This window comes from Leptosomus discolor, chromosome 16, assembly GCF_034619465.1.
Source record: "Leptosomus discolor isolate bLepDis1 chromosome 16, bLepDis1.hap2, whole genome shotgun sequence".
NCBI lineage: Eukaryota > Metazoa > Chordata > Aves > Leptosomiformes > Leptosomidae > Leptosomus > Leptosomus discolor.
In genome coordinates, this window is record NC_141406.1 from 3,473,623 (window position 1) to 3,487,263 (window position 13,641).

The following is a 13,641-nucleotide window of genomic DNA, read 5'->3' on the forward strand; positions in this document are numbered from 1 at the left end:
CGTTCTTTCCTTTTTTTCCCGTTCCTTCCTTTTTTTCTCGTTCCTTCCTTTTTTTCTCGTTCCTTCCTTTTTTTCTCGTTCCTTCCTTTTTTCCTCGTTCCTTCCTTTTTTCCTCGTTCCTTCCTTTTTTCCTCGTTCCTTCCTTTTTTCCTCGTTCCTTCCTTTTTTCCTCGTTCCTTCCTTTTTTCCTCGTTCCTTCCTTTTTTCCTCGTTCCTTCCTTTTTTCCTCGTTCCTTCCTTTTTTCCTCGTTCCTTCCTTTTTTCCTCGTTCCTTCCTTTTTTCCTCGTTCCTTCCTTTTTTCCTCGTTCCTTCCTTTTTTCCTCGTTCCTTCCTTTTTTCCTCGTTCCTTCCTTTTTTCCTCGTTCCTTCCTTTTTTCCTCGTTCCTTCCTTTTTTCCTCGTTCCTTCCTTTTTTCCTCGTTCCTTCCTTTTTTCCTCGTTCCTTCCTTTTTTCCTCGTTCCTTCCTTTTTTCCTCGTTCCTTCCTTTTTTCCTCGTTCCTTCCTTTTTTCCTCGTTCCTTCCTTTTTTCCTCGTTCCTTCCTTTTTTCCTCGTTCCTTCCTTTTTTCCTCGTTCCTTCCTTTTTTCCTCGTTCCTTCCTTTTTTCCTCGTTCCTTCCTTTTTTCCTCGTTCCTTCCTTTTTTCCTCGTTCCTTCCTTTTTTCCTCGTTCCTTCCTTTTTTCCTCGTTCCTTCCTTTTTTCCTCGTTCCTTCCTTTTTTCCTCGTTCCTTCCTTTTTTCCTCGTTCCTTCCTTTTTTCCTCGTTCCTTCCTTTTTTCCTCGTTCCTTCCTTTTTTCCTCGTTCCTTCCTTTTTTCCTCGTTCCTTCCTTTTTTCCTCGTTCCTTCCTTTTTTCCTCGTTCCTTCCTTTTTTCCTCGTTCCTTCCTTTTTTCCTCGTTCCTTCCTTTTTTCCTCGTTCCTTCCTTTTTTCCTCGTTCCTTCCTTTTTTCCTCGTTCCTTCCTTTTTTCCTCGTTCCTTCCTTTTTTCCTCGTTCCTTCCTTTTTTCCTCGTTCCTTCCTTTTTTCCTCGTTCCTTCCTTTTTTCCTCGTTCCTTCCTTTTTTCCTCGTTCCTTCCTTTTTTCCTCGTTCCTTCCTTTTTTCCTCGTTCCTTCCTTTTTTCCTCGTTCCTTCCTTTTTTCCTCGTTCCTTCCTTTTTTCCTCGTTCCTTCCTTTTTTCCTCGTTCCTTCCTTTTTTCCTCGTTCCTTCCTTTTTTCCTCGTTCCTTCCTTTTTTCCTCGTTCCTTCCTTTTTTCCTCGTTCCTTCCTTTTTTCCTCGTTCCTTCCTTTTTTCCTCGTTCCTTCCTTTTTTCCTCGTTCCTTCCTTTTTTCCTCGTTCCTTCCTTTTTTCCTCGTTCCTTCCTTTTTTCCTCGTTCCTTCCTTTTTTCCTCGTTCCTTCCTTTTTTCCTCGTTCCTTCCTTTTTTCCTCGTTCCTTCCTTTTTTCCTCGTTCCTTCCTTTTTTCCTCGTTCCTTCCTTTTTTCCTCGTTCCTTCCTTTTTTCCTCGTTCCTTCCTTTTTTCCTCGTTCCTTCCTTTTTTCCTCGTTCCTTCCTTTTTTCCTCGTTCCTTCCTTTTTTCCTCGTTCCTTCCTTTTTTCCTCGTTCCTTCCTTTTTTCCTCGTTCCTTCCTTTTTTCCTCGTTCCTTCCTTTTTTCCTCGTTCCTTCCTTTTTTCCTCGTTCCTTCCTTTTTTCCTCGTTCCTTCCTTTTTTCCTCGTTCCTTCCTTTTTTCCTCGTTCCTTCCTTTTTTCCTCGTTCCTTCCTTTTTTCCTCGTTCCTTCCTTTTTTCCTCGTTCCTTCCTTTTTTCCTCGTTCCTTCCTTTTTTCCTCGTTCCTTCCTTTTTTCCTCGTTCCTTCCTTTTTTCCTCGTTCCTTCCTTTTTTCCTCGTTCCTTCCTTTTTTCCTCGTTCCTTCCTTTTTTCCTCGTTCCTTCCTTTTTTCCTCGTTCCTTCCTTTTTTCCTCGTTCCTTCCTTTTTTCCTCGTTCCTTCCTTTTTTCCTCGTTCCTTCCTTTTTTCCTCGTTCCTTCCTTTTTTCCTCGTTCCTTCCTTTTTTCCTCGTTCCTTCCTTTTTTCCTCGTTCCTTCCTTTTTTCCTCGTTCCTTCCTTTTTTCCTCGTTCCTTCCTTTTTTCCTCGTTCCTTCCTTTTTTCCTCGTTCCTTCCTTTTTTCCTCGTTCCTTCCTTTTTTCCTCGTTCCTTCCTTTTTTCCTCGTTCCTTCCTTTTTTCCTCGTTCCTTCCTTTTTTCCTCGTTCCTTCCTTTTTTCCTCGTTCCTTCCTTTTTTCCTCGTTCCTTCCTTCCATTCATTTCATTTCTGTTGATGTTTCTTTTCTTTAACTTCTAGGGCTGCTCTGTAGATGGCCATAAGCTGGAAGTGAAAATCTCGGAGAGAGCCATCAGGTAAAGCTTATGTCTCGCCTCTGTAACGTGGTTAGATTTAAGCTGCAGTAATGCTTGGCAGGTGGTTCTTACCTAGCATCTCTGCATCGTGAGGGATGTGATCAGTAGTGCTCCGACTCTTGAACACATCAGCCTTCGTTGTGCTTTACTCAGAGTCAATTTAGTCAGTCTCAGTTGAAAAGAAAAATGAAATTTTGAATAGCTGATGTGAAGGTCTTCGCTCACTAAACGACGTATTTCCAGTTAAAATCCCCTAAGCAGCATGCAGTAGCGGGACCCCAAAAATGAGCCCAAAATGAGAATCAGGCACTTGAGTTTTCTTCCACACTCAAGGAAAAGGTTCCTCCAAAACCTCTGCGTTGGTGACAGTTTGGTCAGCATTGCAAAATCAAGTGATAGCCTGAGTAAAACCGACTGGGTTTAAGGAGCTCTTGAAGACAAATATTCTCTGGGTAATGAAGTCTTTCACCCTAGTTCATCAGGGAGAACAGGACCTTAAGAATAGTATTCTGCTGCCGATCCTGATCAAATCAAGATGAATACAGGTTTCTTTCTTGCTTGAAAAAAATTTGGATTTGACTTCTTTTGTTTGGGTAGTCAGATGGAGAGGAGATAGTTGTGGATGAATTTACTTGGAGTTCGAGTCCTTCTTTTTAGCGTTTTCTTTCTGGTTTTTAATCAGTACAGAATCTTCTAAGTGCAAAGTTGAAAATGAATCTGGATGTTTGAAGGTGAATGCTGGCACCTAAAACCTGTCCTTTAGGCACTTTGGAAACCCAGCTGGGGGAGGACTCTGTTAAATGTCAAAATTTGTTTAAAAGTCTGGTCCCTGGGGACCAGAAGCAGTCTGACAGCTCCCTGTCTGCACTTTGTGTTTCAATTCTTTAATAAACCATTTCCATCCGTTTTGGGTTTTGAAATCCTTTCAGTCGGTATCCAGCCGACAACGCGGAATGCTTTGTCTTATGAAATAAGCTGCTGTGTTTTGTATCAGGTGAATTCTTATCTTGTCCAAATGCAATACAATTCTGAAGTCTGAAAAAAAAAGAAATTAATAATTATTAAAAAACGTTCTTTGCTATTTTCTAAGCCAGTAAGAAAAATAATCAAAATTAGCTTACATTAAGCTTTTTTTTTTTTAATATATCCAATAGTACGTTCTCCTGACAATTGAACGGATGAGATTTGATATCAAAACAAAATTAGTGGCAAATGTGAGCCCAGGCCTGCTGCCTAACCTCAGCTGAGGTTACAGTCAGCAAGCTGGAAACTTTGATTTTTCAGCTGTAGGATTTAAATCACTTCAATGCCTTCCTTTTCAGTGTACTGTCTGACATTTCCATGGTGGTCAGTAAGATGCCAGTGAGGATGTTGGTTTGAGCTCGCTGGCTAATTTTTCGGCGTTCCTAATTTTGAAGGAGCCAGAATGCCATGGGCGTGTTGCTGCACAGTGGTCCTGACCTCCCCTTTCTGTTGACTTCGTAGGCCCGCCACGAAATCGTCCCGAAAGAAACAAACTGCCAAGAAGCAGAAGACTTCCAAGATCTTAGTCCGAAACATCCCGTTCCAGGCCACTGTCAGGGAAATCAGGGAACTCTTCAGGTAAGAAAGCGCTTTGTCAGGTCTGCAGAGTGCCCCGGGCTGGGGCCGGTGTGGTTTTCAGACAGGATCTTACTATCGGATTGTAAATATTATCAATTTTGGTTTCTTTGTGGAAGTAAACAAGCCTTTTTATGGAATGTAAATACAAACGGCTGGCAGGTTGTACCAGTATAGAAATTCTGCTGGTGAGTCAGATCGCGTAAGCCAGCGTTTTGGCTGGAGCCGCTGTGAGCTGTCAGACCCCGTCGCCGTGCAGCAGACATCCGCGGTGCCTGGAGATCTCCCCGCCTGTCAAGTGAAAGACATAGCATTGGATGGGGTTTTTTTTTCCCCCTTCTTGCCTGAAAGGCATGCAGCAGCTTTCCTGATGCTCAGCACACCTGCAGACAGCTGCTGTGAAAGGTTTTAGCTGGGACTGGCTCCCTCCTCCGTCTGTCTCGCCCACGTGGTGGTGTGGCTCCTTGCCGTCGTGGAGGGAGCGCTTAGGTCTTGCTTTCCCTTCCACGAGTGTTTTGCTGGGTGTGCCTCACGTGGTCGGTGGGGTGTTGCCCTGTGGTTGGGGTCTGTAAGGATGTGGGGCTATGCTGCCTGCGATCCGCTCTCCGGCGAGAGATCCCTAGTCTGCTGTGACCCCTGCCTGGGGTGGTGCTGAGCAACGAAGAGGGGTTTTGGGATCCCAGCCCGCAGTCGTCTGCGCTGGCTGATCTCTCTTTGCTTTGTTTCCTCGGCCTTTTGTGCAGTGACTCATTAAGCCTTGTAATGCATCCTGGAAAAGAGGTGAAACTTTGTAAAATACAGCATCTTTTCTGCTCCCAGGATGAGAAACTTGTGCTCGTTGACCCAGGCCACAGTCCCTGCTCCGCTGCTGCCTTGCAGAAGGAATTTGGGGGAATCAGTGTCCAGCTCTGTCTGTCAGTTTTTCCCATCTGCAAAATAAGGGTGATAGCTCACATCTGCAGGGCACAGTACTGTGTTAGGAGGTGGCTTTTCTCTGTGGGTCTGTCTAAGCAGAAGGCAGGCGCTTTCTTCTGGTCGGAGCTGGGGCATTTCTTTCCAAAGGGAGGGAGTGGAGGAATCGCTAGACCCTTTGAAACCTCCCCAGATCGTGCAGTGAAAACTGCCTTGTGAGGAGCCACAGGGCAGCGACTCGTGGCGGGGGAAACTACGCGTTTCCCTGTGTACAGTAAATTCTGCCTTCTGGTAGGCTGTTCCCTCGCAAGGTGGCGAGGAAAGCCGCATGGTGCGATACTGTTTTGGGGTGGGCTCTGGGGATTGAACTGAGGGCAGCCCGTGACTTGGCTTTTGGACGCACGTTGGTGGAAGGGTGATGGTAGGCGTGATGTAGAGATCCCTGTAGAAGAGCAAAAGGTTTTTCCTGCTTGTGCTGTGCAGCTTGGATGCTTTCGCTTCGGCGCTGCCCTGAGAGGCCCTACTGAAACAGAGCAAAAAAGACCTGGACTTCCAAGTCACTGTGCTAAGTTTTATTAGCACGTGGGGCGCTGCTTAATTTAAACCCCTCCACTCTGTGCCTACGGACATAACCGACTTAAAGCAGGAGCAAACAAACCCGGGTGGATCTATTTGCCTTCTAGGGCCCTGGGTTAAGTTCAAGGAGCAGCGAGGTTTATGTATATCATGAGGATAGACAAGCCCAGCAGAGACTGTGGGGGTTTTTTTTTGGTATGTTCTTTTCCTCCTGTGTTGTCTAGCACCTTAGTGCTGTGGTGAGGAGGAGTAGAGGAGCAGTCTGGTTAATATTGCAAGGATCACGCGGCTTTTAGCCGCGTGTGCTGTTGACAGCGCGCTCGGAGTGATGCGTGAACATCCGTTTCATTTACCTAGGGTATTCAGAGATGGGATTTTATCCTCAAAACAAAAGACAACGGCTTGGGGGCGGGGGGGGACACAGACCCACAATCCTCCCTCCACCCCTGCCATCCCTCCTTCCTTTCAGAGCGGCTAAAACCAGGCGTGACGGCGCGCTACCGAGCACTTCATCCTCCTAGATTGCTTTTTTTTTTTTTTTTTTTTGTGGTTTTAAATCAGACGCCTTTGCTCTGGAGCTTTTAGCTCTTTTTGCATTTAGGAACCTGTCTTGTTTGTATTTTGTTATTTATTTATTTGAAATGGTGAACAATTGCTTGGCAGCAGAGGCGGCAGGGACGGCAGGGCTGCAGGGGGCACTCTTAGCCTGCCCAGGAAAGGCTGGCTGGGGGGACCACCGTGCTGGGGACCGACAGCCTGGGGACAGCAAGGGACCGACAGCCCCGGGGACCACCGGGCCATGCCACCGGGCATTGCCATGCAGGGCAGCAGCCGCGGGCCTGCGGAGGTGGGAGGCTTTGCAGGGCGAGATTCTCCTCTATTGTTTCACATGCTCGAAAGCCACTTTCCAGCCCTGCAGCTGATGTTGGCTCCCAACCTGCTTCCTTCTGTGCTTGCTTTTTTCTTTTCTCAATTGCTTGGGCAGGAGGAAAAACTAATAAAAATACATCCCCACACACACTCTCTCTATATATATTTAGTGTGTGTATGTATTACCTCAGAGAAATACATATATTATGCAAATATATATTTCCATATATATATATTTCCCCAAACAAATATTGCCATCTTTTTAGCTTTGTCAAGGAGCTGTATCTTCCTTTTTAAAAGGACCCCGCAGTAAGAGTTAACGACACTGGAACTGCAAAACAAGGGAGTTGAGTGTTTTGAATAGCGAATTTTGAAAGCTGTTGTACCTGTGCTGCGCAGCACTGGCAGTTCAGGAAATCCTGCCCTGGTTGTCTTGATGCTTTTTTTTTTTAAAATTCTTTATGGATCCATCACTTCAATGCTTAGACTTGCCCTGCACCATCGTTCGTGTTCTTACAGCAGCTGAAGGTGGACCACGACTGTCTTGCGTGTGCCCTCCCTTGCTGTTGCCCTTCCCCAGCTGCTTCAAGCGATCTGTGCAATCCGTGGGGAAAGGCTTTGTGCCGCCCTCCGGGCTGGAGATCGCGGTGGTTTGGAAGTGGTTGGTGACACACGTGTTTCCCACCGCCTGGCTGCACGTGTCCTCTGCGTCACGAGCACCAGCAGGTTTGGGGAGCTGCGTTCCCCAGGAGTTTCTTCCTGCCCATCCCTGGCGATGAGGTGGATCCCTGGGAGGAAGGAGGCCAGGCAGTCCCTTGGGAAAGGTCTGTGAGTGAGTGTAAACTTCAAATTGGTTGTCGCCCAAGCTCATAGTTTACAGGAGATTCAAAGCAAATGTGTTTCTTTTAATTTTGGAGTTGGGGACATTTAATTCTAATTCTTGGGCTGGAGAAAGGTGGTGCTTAATTTTCTCTGTATGGGAGTTGTAAAAGCTCTAGTTAACAGCTAAAGTCCTCTGCCTGCAACATAAATGTCTTGTTGCAGGGCTCCATGAGCCTTAGATGCTGCCCACCTTCCCCACCAGACCTGGTGGCTTTACTGGGGTGTGTGATGCTGGTTCAGAGCGTGTCCTGTCGTCTTCTGCTGGAGGTGTTGGCCTCTCTCACACTGCCAAGGGATTTTTTTAATTTTTTTTTTTTTTTTTTTGAGACCCGGTAGGTTGTAATTTTCTTCGGAGGGAAAAATGCTTTTCCGTTATAGGGGCTGCCTTTTGGGCTAGGTGTGAAGATTTAGCTTTTGTGGGTGTGTTGTCACGTCCCCCCCCAGTTTTGTTCTTTATATTAGATTCTACTCTTATCTTGACTACCTGGAAAAATAACAAAGACAAATGGTCCTTAGTTCTTTCCAAAGAGACATCATTAGGGAAGGAGAGACAAAGGGATTGATATCCCTTGAAGGCTGCTAATTTTTGCTACCAAATTGGGGGGCTTTTATGGTAGGACTTTTTTTCAAAAGGAACTCTAGATGTGGCAAGCTGAATTGGAGATCTTTGAAAGGCCACATTTTCACAGATTGGAGCTCTGGCAATTTCTGAAAATTAGGCTGCTTGAAAATCTATCACATTAGATCCATGCAGTCTTCATTGGAAGTTCCAATTAACTATTTGTTTCGTAGCATCCTCTTCCCTCCCGCTTCCTCCTATCTGCATCAACTTTCATGAATATTAAAAATAAGGCTGTTTTGCAGTTGGCATATAATGTTTCAAGGAGATGTATGTTTTATTTTCCCCAAAGGGGGAATGACTAGGTTTAGAAAAAGACTTCTTAAAAGATTTCTACCCAATCGAATGCAACCTGAGGCATAGATACTGTTGAGAGTCTGCCTAGAGTTTGACATAACTGATGCTTGTACCACCGAAGGATGCAGCTATTGGAGCTGCATCTCAAGTAGCGTGTTTTGGGACTGGCATTTTTTTATGTTTTTCTTTGCCAAACGTTTCTGAGAACTTATCGCTGGGTCTGAATCTGTCAATTCTCCTGAAATTACAATGACTGTCACTTCCAGCCCGCCCCTGCCGATTAGCTGTGGAGACACTAACCCTCAAAATGCAGAGCGAGATCAGGTGGCAGCGCTGTGCGTGTGGAAGGGGGTTTCTTGTCCGTTCTGGCCATCCCAACCTTCCTTAACTGTAGGAACTGCAGTTAAACACATTGTGTAAAGCTGTGAAATCACAAAATTATTATCAGCTGGGAGACCGGACTTTAGTTTGACTGAAGAAGCAGCTCGCAGAGTAAGCAATTGGAAGGTATGGCAGAGCACAGAACAGGTTATCGGGTGCATTTATCTTCGTGTTCTAACTTTCCTATAAAGAAAGTAACGCTGCTTCTTGCGAAGACCTTCGGGGATGGGTGTCTCCTTTTAATTTTAACTCCTTTGCTGACTATTTTCTCTGTCTTGACAAAGACGTGGCATTTATTGCACCTGGCAAAACAAGTGCCTGGGACAGATTAGCAGAAAACAGATCTATTCCCTCGGATAGAGGGTAAAAGTGAAGACAGCCAGTGGGGCAAGACTTTGGAGTCTGTCTCTTCTAGAAGAAGTAAAAATCTCTGAGAAAGATATGGTGGATAAACTGCAGAGATTTTTTTTTTTTCTTTTTTAAAGGCAGTCTTTATGAAGTTAATTTTATAAGATGATGCCTCTCACTTCTTCTGACCTATTATAATAAGTGTAGTTATCAGAATGGGCTTTTCATTTCCCATTATAAAGGACACGGTGGTATAATGAATCCGTCTGCCAGACATGCTTTTGCTGTTCACACCTTTCTCCCAGTAATGGAGACTACATGACTGAAGACAATTTCTCCTTCCCAGAGTATCGTTTGCCCTGTTGAAGCGTGGAAATCTTGCCTACTGAAAGGCAAAGGAGGAAAAAAATTAGGCCCTTCATAAACATGTGAGTTTGTTAAGCAAGTGCTGGCCAGTGTTAATTAGAATATTCAGTGCAAACAGCCCTAGGATGCGCAGTGCTGTAAGCATTGCTTGCTGAACAGTCTAATGTCAGATCACTCTCCAAGTGATGCTTTCTCTTTTAAAACCCTAGATGTTGTGCTAGAAATGTTTCAAAATCCATTGCTGCTGCTTCTTAGCTGCTAATTTTTCTCTGTACTATGTCCCTGAGGTTAAACGGCCCGTGAATGTGGGAGGAGCTGCAGAAGTCACCGTGAGCACCTCCTCATGTGTAAGGGTCTGCTGGGGGTAGGGGGGGCTGCCACAACTGCAGCTGGGGCGGATGAAACCGGCGGGTGAGATGTTGGGGAGAAGCTGCAGGAGCTGCTGAGCCGTGCTGGAGGTCTGGTCTGCAGACGGTGGCAGAGGCTTGGTGATCCCCTGGCCTGCCTGTTCCTTCTGCCATCCTACTGCATCAGCAGCTCTCTTCTAGGTCAGATGTCTCCTCCTGGCTGAATGGGTTGCTTAGCTCCTCACCCCAGCGTGTCCTACACCCTCCTGTGAAAAGCCAAAGTGTTGATCTTGCTCCCCTGTTCAACAGCTGGAAACTCCCCCCAGCACCCTACAGAGCCTAGGTAAGGGCGGTGTGCGTTGCAAACAGAGCTGTGATTGATAGGGACTATAAAACTTCCTATTTATTATACTCTTAGCCCTTTACAACCAAACCAAAATTAAACTGACGTAGATAAAATATTGAGAATGTTATTTGAGGGGCGGGGGGGGACAGGGCAGAGTTGCTAGATGTGCAGGCATTGGGCGTGCTGAGCTGTAGTACTGACGGAAGGATGTGGAGCAGATCATCAACCCTTCCTGGTGGTAGAAACCACTGTTGGGTTCGTGCCCTCTTCATCTGGGTTATATCCATGGACAGGTTAAGCTGCATTTTTGAGTCATTTTTATCATGATGGTCCAAATGTCCGTCTGCAGCTGGGTCCAGTCTGAAGGGCTCAGAGAAGGGGGTAGCTGTGTTTAGGTGGTGAGGAGAGCCCACCCAGCTAAATGTCTCAAGTCCTCCCTGTGTATAGTTACTGGTTTAAAGCTAATATGTTTCAGCTCCCTTATCGGGTGAATACAGAAATGTTCCCCAGAGCAACGTATCACCCCTTCTTCCCAGGAGGCTCCTTCTGCTGAGGGAAGAGCCTCTTGGTTTGCCCCCAGTCTGGTGTCTGTGGCCCAGCACCCTCCCTCATTGCTTGGTGTGGAATCAGATGAACAAAATCCTGTACTGAGAGCAGTCTGCAGATAACAGGAGAAAGGTTGGTCCAGTCTGGATACCTTGCTCAGTTCTTTTTCTCGTGTTACTCAGGCTGGTATTGATCACTCACTTAAGAACCAATCCGCAAAGGTCATTAGGTGCTTCTGAGAACAGACATGACTCCTGAGAAGCACTGGTAGGATAAGTGTATTAAAACAAATGCTCAGATGCTTCAGTAGCAGGGCTGTGCCGTGCCAGAAGATCGTTGTGCAGAGCTGAGCTGCCAGCTCCTCTGCGATAGCCACGCCTTTGCCTTGTCCCAGAGTACCGTGCTTGCAAGCCTGTGCGTGAAGAGGATGCCCAAAAATGAGTCTTCGACAAGCAGAAAGACCTCGGGGCAGCAGCTAGCATCAGTAGATGCTCTGCACCCAGCTGTCAGGTTGGCGTTGGATCCCAGCTTTCTGGCTTCCCCTGTGCATTGCGACGTTGGTGCCAGCACATGGTAGGACTGTGGAAGGTGTATCTCGCTGAGAGGCACATCTTCAGGTGGAAACGTGTCAAAAAACAGTTTTAGGAGGAAGAACCGGATATGCCTCATTCCTTATGTGAGCGCTGAAAGCCGTAATGGTTCCTCTGGGTTCGGTTTGGTGTTGCGTAGCATCAAACGTTGCTGCTCCGCAGGAAACAAGCGGGTGGTTTAGCAAAGTGACCTGTTCTTCTTTGAAAAAAGCCATCCCCAGGCTCCTGCTTCAGGCCATTGAGTGCCCTGAGGTTACAGGCACTTGGAGGTGTGGTGGTTTGCATCCAAGCACGTGCCCCTAGGTGTGTGTACGTGCTCTGGTGTCTTCAGCGTATGGGTGGATTCCCATGCCAACAGCGCTTTTGCCCTGTTTTGGTCTGTCCCTAGGGATAATAATGTCTGGTTCCCATTTTAAAGGTGATTTCCCAAAACCGTGGTGCAGACCTATGCCCGGAGCACCGCAGGGCTGCATGCCCTGGAAGAAGCATCAGTGAGCTGCTTCAAGGCCGCATCCTCAGGAGATGGGAATGCAAGTGGCTTCTGATGATGCCGGCAGATTTGCCTTAATGCTGGATTTCAGGTTTCTAATTAGAATGCGAGGTCTTGTGCGTTGGGCTGCTGAGCGTCTGAGGAGGAGAGTGTCTGGACTCGGGGGGGGGGGGGGGGGCTGCGGGGTGCTGCTCTGGATTGAAGCTTTCCCTCTCATCTGCCCGCTGTGCGGGCCCTGTCTGCCCACGTAGTATGAAGGCGCTTGCAAAAAAAAAAGTACATCTGGATGTGTTTTCTGTGGCGGGGTTAGGAAGCTGCTTGGTTGATTGCTCCCTCCTTCCTGGCTGAGGAGCTCTGCCCCACGGGTGGCTTCTAGTGGTTTTTTTTCGGTTTGCAAGGGAAGGATGGAGTTTCTTTACCGTTATGTTTTCCCCTGCTGTCCAGCGTCCCTGGCAGCATCTCCTTCCAGCAGACTCAGGGCTGGTGTTTGCAACAGGTCCTGGCTGCAGCGCTGTTGGGTTGGGCTGCTGTGGTCTTCCCTGGGATCCCACCGCATGAGCTGGCTCTCCTCCTGCCCTTGCTCTCTGTTATCACCCCGTTTTCCCCCCTTTGCTGGGGGCTGTTGGAAGATTTTTTTTTTTTAAGGCTTGCCCCTTAGGCTGGACCCCCAGACCACCCCGTACCCACCTGCTCTTCTGACGCCTTGGCATGGTGTGGGTCCTTGTTCTCCTGCATCCAGGAGATCAGCCTGCCCCAGGTGCATCCTTACAGCCCGGCTTAGCGCAGGGGATTTACTGTTCCTTGTGTGCTCCCATGGCCAAATTGGAGGTGCACAGGGAAATAGAGGGTGCAGGTGCCTTTCTGGGCAGCAGCTTGCAGGTATGTGCACCAGCCTCGTGAGCTGAGAGCTCTGGATGAGAATACAGGGATCTGCTGGGCTGCTTTATTTCTCTCACTGTCTCAAATAGCATAAATTAAACACACTTTCTTTTTTTTTTTGGTCCTTCTTCAAGCCTTTTCCTGATGTGCTGGAAACCCCAACACAGCAACATTGGGTTTGATATTCAGAGACCAGAAATGTAGCTGGCCACTTTAATTTGACTAGCCAAAATGAGCCATGGGGTGGGGGAGAGTGAAATAGGTTTTCAGTGCTGCTTTTTGTTTGAATCATAAAGGTGTTTAACATAGATAAGGAAATGTTTAACTCTGTGTTATCTTGGCAGGGTTGCTTTAAAAGGTGGATCTTCCCGAGAGCAGAAGGAAGATTTTTCACCACATCTCTCTCCCTGTCTTGAATATTCATTGCAGTACTTGATTTTTATTTTTTTTTCTCCTCTTCTGCACTCCACGTACTCCATACTCCCAGGTCCCCTTTTCTGCTCACCCAAAACCTCTGCCGGGGTGTTTTCGGCTGCCTGCTTTTGCGCAGTCCAGTTGTCCGATGCAAATGAAGGAAGTTTCTAAGCCGCTTCCTTCTGACTCCTGCCGAAGCATCTCTCACCAGGGCACCAAGCCGAACCTCCCGACGGAACTTAATTAGTTTTAGGCACAGACTCCGTTGCTCATCAGCGCGGAGGGGCTTGGGGAAGTGGAGAGAGATGGGGAAGGGGCTGCTTTTGAAATGTCTTATTCAAGTGTAACTCTGGGATTTTGCTTTGGGGTTTCTGCCCTTTTTCTGTGCCGAGTGGGACTGGCACGTGTGCGTGCATACGCGTGGGCTTTTCCTCCTCGATAGGAAGCACAACCCAAAGCCTGTAGGAGCTGCTGTCTCGTGTCAATAACTCGGTGCTATTAGTATTATTATAAGGTTTCCTTTTTGTCTGAGTTGTTAAAAAGAGTACGTGTGCGAGGAAGGAAAACCGGGTTATTTTGTGCCTTATGTTGTAGCCAGTTCTTGTTCATTTTCAGAATTGTCCCTTGGCCACCGAGGGCTACTTCAGGGACTAGCAGCTGCAGGGGGTGTTGCAGAATCTACAGTGTTGAAATGACACTGGACTAACTTTTGAGCTTGTGTCTCAGCCTTTAAGTCAAGGAGCAATCAAGATGATTGTTTTCTTGGTCTTAAAATTCTTCTCTCTA

The 13,641-nt window shown here is 47.0% G+C and overlaps 1 protein-coding gene across 1 annotated transcript in view; it reads left to right on the top strand.

The window, feature by feature from the left end:
- RBM19 (RNA binding motif protein 19) overlaps nucleotides 1-13,641 on the top strand; it is a 63,079-nt gene that overhangs the window by 18,421 nt on the left and 31,017 nt on the right. Inside the window, exons 20-21 of the mRNA XM_086474071.1 lie at nucleotides 2,338-2,393; nucleotides 3,879-3,995. Coding sequence (XP_086330197.1) covers nucleotides 2,338-2,393; nucleotides 3,879-3,995 — 173 coding nt within the window. The remainder of the gene's footprint in view (nucleotides 1-2,337; nucleotides 2,394-3,878; nucleotides 3,996-13,641) is intronic.